This window comes from Doryrhamphus excisus, linkage group LG12, assembly GCF_037039965.1.
Source record: "Doryrhamphus excisus strain RoL-2023G ecotype Guam linkage group LG12, RoL_Dexc_Guam_v1.1, whole genome shotgun sequence".
Classification (NCBI taxonomy): Eukaryota; Metazoa; Chordata; class Actinopteri; order Syngnathiformes; family Syngnathidae; genus Doryrhamphus; species Doryrhamphus excisus.
Window position 1 is genome coordinate 932,190 of NC_136368.1, and position 9,171 is coordinate 941,360.

At 51.8% G+C, this 9,171-nt stretch overlaps 1 protein-coding gene across 2 annotated transcripts in view; it reads left to right on the forward strand.

Moving 5' to 3' along the window:
• The window catches only part of raph1a (Ras association (RalGDS/AF-6) and pleckstrin homology domains 1a), a 33,309-nt gene extending 24,348 nt beyond the window's left edge, over positions 1–8,961 (forward strand). The window contains exons 10-19 of one of the 2 annotated variants that reach the window (XM_058082410.2): positions 809–883; positions 1,001–1,085; positions 3,689–3,810; positions 3,896–3,961; positions 4,162–4,305; positions 4,366–4,476; positions 4,563–4,661; positions 4,751–4,871; positions 4,944–5,077; positions 5,843–8,961. In XM_058082410.2, coding sequence (XP_057938393.2) covers positions 809–883; positions 1,001–1,085; positions 3,689–3,810; positions 3,896–3,961; positions 4,162–4,305; positions 4,366–4,476; positions 4,563–4,661; positions 4,751–4,871; positions 4,944–5,077; positions 5,843–8,047 — 3,162 coding nt within the window. In that variant the 3' untranslated portion in view covers positions 8,048–8,961. The remainder of the gene's footprint in view (positions 1–808; positions 884–1,000; positions 1,086–3,688; positions 3,811–3,895; positions 3,962–4,161; positions 4,306–4,365; positions 4,477–4,562; positions 4,662–4,750; positions 4,872–4,943; positions 5,078–5,842) is intronic. The other variant, XM_058082409.2, reaches the window with a different exon arrangement.
• Positions 8,962–9,171: the final 210 nt, after the last annotated feature.

Below are 9,171 nucleotides of genomic sequence, written 5' to 3' on the forward strand. Positions count from 1 at the left end.
GTTTGAGGAAAATGTTGATTATTTATAGTACATAGCATGGCAAGCCACTGCAGGTACCGGAATATTGTGTGTTTGTGTGTGTCTGGCACGTGTCCAGCCTATGTGGGTCAGGTCAGTGATACTCCAGAATAAAAGCGCTGGTCGATAACAGCTGGGGTCACACACACACACACACACACACACACACAACACTCAGCATAATGACCATTGCAAATGAAATCCTCAATCCTGCAGAGGGAGGAAAAGCGATGCTGGATTAACTGCCTGGATTTACTACACACACACACACACACACTACTCCAGATACCTGGCAAAATGTGTGTATTCCTCGTCACACATCAACTTGGAGTATATTTTAGCTCCAAGCTTGAGGGGAACGTCCTTCCTGGATGTATTGGTTCCACATAGCAACATACAAAGGAAGACTACACCTAGCCTCCAAAACAAAAACATCCAATATGTAGCTTTACCTTTAGCTAGTGGCCTGAGGCTTGGGGAGCTAGCGTGTGCTGATGCTAGTCGTTGGCATCTGCCAGGAACATGGTTCTTGGGCGTAACCGTCTTCATAACAATAATAATGAGCTGTGGTTTTAGTATCCTTTTTGGAGGTGGTATAGGTGCGTCCCATGACAAGCATTCATTACCTGCCTCTATTTGTATCTGTTTGCATACCTTTATAACACACAGAAAAGAGAAGGACGTGCGGGCGTTCATGTCTTGCATGATGAACAGTGAAATAATGTCTTTGAATACAGTATTTATTAAAAAGGTCGTTTGTAGTACTCACATGTCATGTTTGTGTCGACAGCTGGTGATCCGCGTTCATTTGTCAGACGAGAGCTCCAAGACGATGATGGTGGACGAGAGACAGACGGTCCGACAGGTACGTTAGTACCAGTTGCTGCTAGCATGCTGCCACCATTAGCACTCCACAGCGTCGGTGGTACCGTGTCGCAGGGGTCAAGGATAGAGGAACGTGTTCTTGTGTCCTGCTCTTCAGGTTCTGGACAGCCTACTGGAGAAGTCCCATTGTGGTTACAGTCCAGACTGGTCACTGGTGGAAACCATCCATGAACTCCAAATGGGTAAGAAGACACACAGGGGGGCGTCACATCAATCTATGACCTACTGTACTGTACTGTACACTACCTGTGCAGTTATGCAACTACGTGCAAATGTAGAATAACAAGTCCAAATTTAGCAGACTTTAAAAAAAATAGGATTCAGATCAAGTGATGATTCTTTCGTCTATCTGGCTATTAATATTAGGGGGAAAACGTAAGCAATTGTGATATAAAGTTGTCATAAAAATGATAAAATGATAATATTAACAGGAATGATAATGATGATAATATAACAGGAAAATGTATAATTTTACCACCCTAAAATTGTATTACAACAAGAAAAAAGGTGCAATTTCGTATATATATATATATATACAGTGGGGCAAAAAAGTATTTAGTCAGCCACCAATTGTGCAAGTTCTCCCACTTAAAAAGATGAGAGAGGCCTGTAATTTTCATCATAGGTACGCTTCAACTATGAGAGACAAAATGAGAAAAAAAAATCCAGATAATCACATTGTTTGATTTTTAAAGAATTTATTTGCAAATCATGGTGGAAAATAAGTATTTGGTCACCTACAAACAAGCAAGATTTGTGGCTCTCACAGACCTGTAAGTTCTTCTTTAAGAAGCTCCTCTGTCCTCCACTCGTTACCTGTATTGATGGCACCTGTTTGAACTGGTTATCAGTATAAAAGACACCTGTCCACAACCTCAGACAGTCACACTCCAAACTCCACTATGGCCAAGACCAAAGAGCTGTCAAAGGACATCAGAAACAAAATTGTAGACCTGCACCAGGCTGGGAAGACTGAATCTGCAATAGTTAAGCAGCTTGGTGTGAAGAAATCAACTGTGGGAGCAATTGTGAGAAAATGGAAGACCTACAAGACCACCGATAATCTCCCTCGATCTGGGGCTCCACGCAAGATCTCACCCCGTGGGGTCAAAATGATAACAAGAACGGTGAGCAAAAATCCCAGAACCACACGGGGGGACCTAGTGAAAGACCTGCAGAGAGCTGGGACCATATTAACGAAGGCTACCATAAGTAACACACTCCGCCGCCAGGGACTCAAATCCTGCAGTGCCAGACGTGTCCCCCTGCTGAAGCCAGTACATGTCCAAGCCCGTCTGAAGTTTGCTAGAGAGCATTTGGATGATCCAGAAGAGGATTGGGAGAATGTAATATGGTCAGATGAAACCAAAATAGAACTTTTTGGTATCAACTCAACTCGTCGTGTTTGGAGGAGAAAGAATGCTGAGTTGCATCCAAACAACACCACACCTACTGTGAAGCATGGGGGTGGAAACATCATGCTCTGGGGCTGTTTTTCTGCAAAGGGACCAGGACAACTGATCCGTGTAAATGGGAGAATGAATGGGGCCATGTATCGTGAGATTCTGAATGAAAACCATCAGCAAGGGCACTGAAGATGAAACGTGGCTGGGTCTTTCAGCATGACAACGATCCCAAACACACCGCCCGGGCAACGAAGGAGTGGCTTCATAAGAAGCATTTCAAGGTCCTGGAGTGGCCTAGCCAGTCTCCAGATCTCAACCCCATAGAAAATCTTTGGAGGGAGTTGAAAATCCGTGTTGCCCAGCGACAGCCCCTAAACATCACTGCTCTAGAGGCGATCTGCATGGAGGAATGGGCCAAAATACCTACAACAGTGTGTGAAAATCTTGTGAAGAGTTACAGAAAACGTTTGATCTCTGTCATTGCCAACAAAGGGTATATCACAAAGTATTGAGATGAACTTTTGTTTTTGACCAAATACTTATTTTCCACCATGATTTGCAAATAAATTCTTTAAAAATCAAACAATATGATTATCTGGATTTTTTTTTCTCATTTTGTCTCTCATAGTTGAAGCGTACCTATGATGAAAATTACAGGCCTCTCTCATCTTTTTAAGTGGGAGAACTTGCACAATTGGTGGCTGACTAAATACTTTTTTGCCCCACTGTATATACGTATATATATATATACACATAATATAAAAATAATTATATTACGAGCCTAAGATGGCAAGTTGAGTTGAAAAGACCTTGTCATGTGATGCTGTTGCCATGGATTCAGTCGCATCTCGAGAGTACAGTGACCAGGATGAATGAGAGCACGGCTGGTGTAGCATCTCCGGGTGTCCCGTGGTGCTTAAACGCAGCGTGTGTACCAAGACTACACTTTCCTCCGGAGTGGGGGGGGGGGGTGTGTTTTGTGAGCAAACATTGTACAGCTTCATCTCCACTGAAGTCTTTGTCTCACACACACACACACACACACACACACACACACAGCGTTTATGTAGGTCCGGTGCAGCGATGCATGTGATGTAACCCACATCTTCAGGGCTGTAGCAGCAGTCAGCCTTGCCATGAGGAGAAAAGGAAGCGTTCTCTTCAACACGCGGCATAGACATGCGCCATCCAGCCCCCCCCCCAGGGGTCCTCGGGCCAGAGATTCACTTCCTATCACATCGTAAACGCTGAACTTCCCCGCTTTTCCCCACAGGAAATGCGCTAATGCCATCCCGTTGTTCTAAGTATATCAATGTGGCTTTGAGATGTACGCCATCACCTCAACCATCAGTCCACCCGAATGTCCAACTCCTTTCCAGAACGCATCTTTGAGGATCACGAGAACCTGGTGGAGAACCTCCTCAACTGGACCCGAGACAGCCAGAACCGCCTGATGTTCACAGAGCGGATTGAGAAGTACGCGCCGTTCAAGAACCCGCAGGTATGTCACCCGGTCGACCGTGAACGCAGCACGTACACGTACGTGCGTTTTAGCCATCGTGCCCTAACCCTTGTGCTTCATGCAGAACTATTTGTTGGGGCGGAAGGAGACGTGCGAGATGGCTGAGCGCAACAAAGAGGCTCTGTTGGAGGTGAAATATAATTACTCATTTCAATTCAAAATGGAATTTTATGAAAATATGTCTATACACAGTAATTATGTGAAAAGTGATGCTTTATTTGCATTGCGCCACCTGGTGGAAGTAGAAATTAAGGCTTCAATTACAGGACATTACAGCTGAATCAACCAATCATGTCCTTACTGTACACCCTCCGACCCCCCACATGGCAGGAGTGTTTCGGGGGCAGCTCCGTGTCCGTCCCCGAGATGGAGGGCACGCTGTGGCTGAAGGACGACGGCAAGAAGTCCTGGAAGAAGCGCTACTTCCTGCTTCGGGCCTCTGGGGTCTACTACGTCCCCAAAGGCAAAGCAAAGGTGAGTATGGGAGTGTGTCGTGATGCCAAACGACGCTCGACGTGTTTCTCGTCTGCGCAGGCGTCTCGCGATCTGGTGTGTTTTCTCCAGCTGGACCACGTCAACGTCTACCACGGCCAAGACTATAAGAGCAAGTACAAAGCGCCCACAGACTTCTGCATGGTGCTCAAGGTACATTCGCCTCGGCCCAACTCGATGTCTTACGTGTTTATGGAGACTGTGTGTGTGTGTGTGTGTGTGTGTGTGTGTGTGTGTAGCACCCTCAGATCCAGAAGAAGTCTCAGTACATCAAGTACCTGTGCTGCGATGACGTCAGAACCCTCCAGCAATGGGTCAACAGCATCCGCATTGCTAAGGTGCGTGATCTGGAAACACAGTTAGCCTTCAAACGTGGACCAAGAATCATTTAGCCCACCTTCCTCTTCCTCCTCCTCCTCCTCCTCAGTACGGGAAGCAGCTCTACATCAACTACCAGGACGCCAGGAGGAGGACGGAGGCGGCCTACGACTGGTCCTCGCTCTCCTCCTCCTCCATCAAGTCAGGATCTTCCTCCTCCAGTCTTCCAGGTAAGCAGCTCGTCTGCAGGGGGGGGCGTCTTGACCGTCGGCAATAACCGCTCGATTGCGTCCGCTCGCCAGAGTCCCAGTCCAACCACTCCAGCCAGTCCGACAGTGGCGTGTCAGAGATGACGTCATCAGGCCACACCCGCTCACAGAGCGTGGTCAGCTCCATCTTCTCCGACGCCTGGAGGAGGGGCACGCAAGGAGGAGAGGTGCGACACGCACACACACACACACACACACACACACACACACACACACGTATTCATCCATCAGGTTTCCTCTTCTTGCTTTCCCGCCAGCGGTCCAAGGTGAAGGGGCGCATGGCGGTGCCCCTGTGTGTAGGTGACGCCGGGAGTGGAGGTTAGACAGGAAGTAGGGTGTGTGTGCTGTGCAAGATGATGATGATGATGTGCCTGCATGATGAAGCTATAACCCTAAAACAGGGGTGTCCAAAGTGCGGCCCGAGCCACGTTCTGAATAAAAATATATTTTTGGAGCTGCACGATGGTCGAGTGGTTAGCGTGCAGACCTCACAGCCAGGAGACCGGAGTTCGATTCCACCCTCTGGCATCTTTGCATGTTCTCCCTGTGCAACATATCCACGTGGCCCCTTCATGTGGGCGCTCGTTTGGACACCCCTGGCCTAAAAGCAACTGCCTGGACTTGGTAACAATGCGAGTGTGCCCCCCGGTGGCTGTGGAGAGTACAGCAATAACACTGCAGCCAATAGCATTGCATCATGGACTTGGTGGGGAAAGGCGGATCTGAGGTGGATAGGTTTGCGGTCCCGGTCTTTGCACACTGACCCGTCTGTCCCGTGTTTGTCCTTGAAGTGGCTAACAAAGCTGACTTTACACACAGCGTGGCTAGCACGTATATTAGCAATTCACCCGCATACAACTGGACTTTGTGTCGGCTGCGGCGTTGGCCAATCAAACGTGACCTTTGTGGTTTGTGTGGCTTCTTGTCTGCAGATGATGAAGATGGACGCCATCAGTAGACCCATCCCCTTGCAGATCCCCAACCTCTCCTCCCAGCACCTCCCTCTCTCTCAGACCCCGCCTTCCCGCAGCAGCTACACCGACGGGATGGTTCCCTCCGGGGACTGCTCCCCGCCCCCGGTGGCGAGCGTGGCCCATCAGGCGGCCTCCTACGTCAAGTACAGCACGCTGGCCCGGCTGCAGAACCAGAGCCAGTCCCAAGCTCAGCCGCCCGGGGCCCCCCCACTCCCCAACTACAACACTCTGCCGGCTGCATACAGCTCCCCCCCTCCGCCCCCACCACCCTCAGAACCGTTTCAAGGCTCGGCCCTGGCTGCACTGAACCTGAGTCCCGCCTCCCTTCCTCCTCCCCCGCCTGAGGACGAATCCTTGTACCTCCCGCCTCCGCCCCCGGAGATCCTGGAAGCCAACGGGTTGCCACCCCCACCGGAGGCCGCCCTGGAGCCCCACACTCACCCGTCCCACACCGGCCTCAAGCAGTTCCTGGCCCAGAAGTTTCCAAACATGGTGTATGACTTTACTCCACCTGTGCCGGGGGAGTCCACCCCTCCTCAAGTACCGGCCGAGTTCTCCCCCCCTGCGTCCCTGCGCGCACTGTCCCCCGGCGCGCCCCCGCCAACACCACCCAAAAGCTTCGGTGGGGGTTTTCCTCCACAGACCCCCCCAAAACCCACGGGTCCGTCTTCCCTGCCGGTCGCGCTGTCACCAGTGTCCCCCACGCCGCCCCCCAGCGGTCACGGCCCTGTCAAGAAGCAGCAGAGTTTCTCCACAGGCCACTCCCCCAATCAGCCGCCGCCCACTCTCCCCAAACAGCACAGTCTCTCCTCCAAGAACCTTGTCCTCTCCCCTTCGGCCTCGTCTTCCTCCGTCTCCTTGGCGACCTCCTCTCTGGTCAAGCAGATCGTCAACCAGTTTCCAGGAAACGCCGCTTCCTCCTCGCTGCCCTCCTCCAACTCCATGGAAGGCTCCAAGCTCAGCACCCCTCAGTCGCCCCCAGCAGTCAAGGCCAAACCAAAATGGCAGCCGGGGGGCGTGGTCGCTCCACAGTCCCCAGAGTTCCCCCCTCCTCCTCCCGACAACTCCCTCGCCGAGTTCCCCCCTCCGCCTCCCTCCAAGACGGGCTCCCCCATAAAGAAGTCTCCTTCCTCCACCTCCACAGGCTCCACCAAGCGGGGGCCGCCTCCTGCCCCGCAAAGAGCCTCCTCCATGCGCTCCAACTCCGGCGAGGCGGCGGACGAGCGGCCCAAGAAAGTGGAGAGCCTCCTCACCAAGTTTGGACAAGCTCCTCAAGCTCAAACGTCCTCCAGCTCCTCCTCGGCCACCGGATCGCCCGCTAAGGAGGCCTCCGCACTTCCCACGCCCCTCCCCAAGCCGGGCAAGCTGAACCTGGCCAACCTGCCGTTGGCGCTCCAGGGGCTCCAGGCGGGCCAGCATCATCAGGCCTCCTCGGACTTCCCGTCACCCCCCCTGCCGCTGCATCATCTGGAGTCGTCACCCGACTACTTCCCGCCCCCACCCAGCGACTCTGAGTTGTTCCCTCCCCCGCCCCACCCGTCTGAGTTCCACCATCCGCCAAAGGTGGCCGTGGTCAACCCCCAACCTCAAAAGCAGCCGCCCCCCTCTTTGTCGTCTTCAACGTGGAAGCAGGGTTCCCTCAAAAAGGGGGCGGTACCTCTGCCCACGCTAAATCGGCGGGCGAGCAACACAACCCCACATGACACTTCAGTGCCGCTGTCGCCGCCGCCCCTCTCTCAGACCCCGCCTCCCTCGCTCTCCTCTTTCACCTCCTCCTCTCCCATCCCCCCCACGTCCCCGAAATCTGCAGGGCCGAGCACCCTGGCACTCAAGACTCACTTCCTGGAAGACCTGAACCGCACCCTCAAGAGGAAGTCGGTTTCCCGCCACGGCTCGCTCACCTCATCCCAGCTCGTCCCGTCCTCCAAGATGGAGCCCGTGGCCACCATGGACGACATGGCGCTGCTGCCGCCCCCCCCGCCCGAGCTCCTGCATCAGCAGCAGGACGGCCGCCGCCACACGCAGACACTTTCCCGCCACCACGCCCACTCCCAGTCCGCCAAACACAGCGCCAACATTTCAGGCTATGCAACGCTGCGGCGAGGACCGCCGCCCGCCCCGCCCAAACGGGACCAAAGCACCAAACTGACCAGCGAGTGGTAGACGGCTGGAGGTGGGTCACTTCTGACAAAACAGGAAACAAACTTTCTACTTCCTGTTCTGCATCGCATTCTATATGTTGATTAATCAGTACACAAATATGTAAATGTTGATGTATATACTTTGATTTTACAAAGCCTAAACACGACTGAAGGAGGTAGGAACCATGAAGGAGGAGTGTTTATATCGTACGGACGGGAAGTCCATGTCAATTTTCTATAAGATAATTTAATACTGCATCAATCGTCTTTCTTAGCGCTTGAATCATTCCGGCGTTGATCATAAATGCTGGCGGCCATGTTGCTTCGCTCGCCGTTGCGGAGGAGGGGCTACGGAATATAGGGGGGCGCTCCAAAGAACACCACATCACTGTGCGCGACTTCATCAATAAAACCAATCGGCTCAATCACTTTCCACGGCTTTTTCCAGACTTCCTGTTTTGGATGAAAAAACGCGGAAAGGCTGCTTTGTTATGGCTAATTAGACCCTGCATCCCAAATAACTCCGGGCCGGGCCCCTGGGGGGCACCGCTTCGAAAAGCACCTGCAGAGAGAAGGTGGCATCTGTAAAGCCGCTGGCGTTTGAGTATTTTTTTTGCAGGGCATCAAAAGGTTTCATGGACGGATTGAAGCATATATTACATATTGTACACATGCCCCCCCCCCCACCCCCCAGCCAATAAAAACAAATTCCCATCTGAAATAAAAGCTGACTTATGAATATATAGTGTCAGTGTGCAAAGCCTGTTCATTCATTAAAGCAATGATATAAAGTTTGGTAGCAAATGCACATTTTATACACCCTGGGGGAAATCATCTTTATGTAATAAAGATTTTTCTGAGGAAACCTTCAGACTTTGTGGGTCTACCGCAGGCAATCATAAAGCTTCATCTTTGGCGCCATCAAGTGGCCAAGACCAAGCACAACACGGCTGCTGGTCAGTCCAGAGGGGAAGCTCATTTTCCCGATCTACACTATAAAGACTAAGGAATACTTCAAGATCGCTGATTGGAGCATTTCACTGTCAAAGAGGGATTTCGCCTCAGATCATCCAATCATGAAGAACCCCAAGAGGCTGAGCGTCCGATGGGCGGGATAAAGCCCAGAATTTATCCAATGACCGCCCA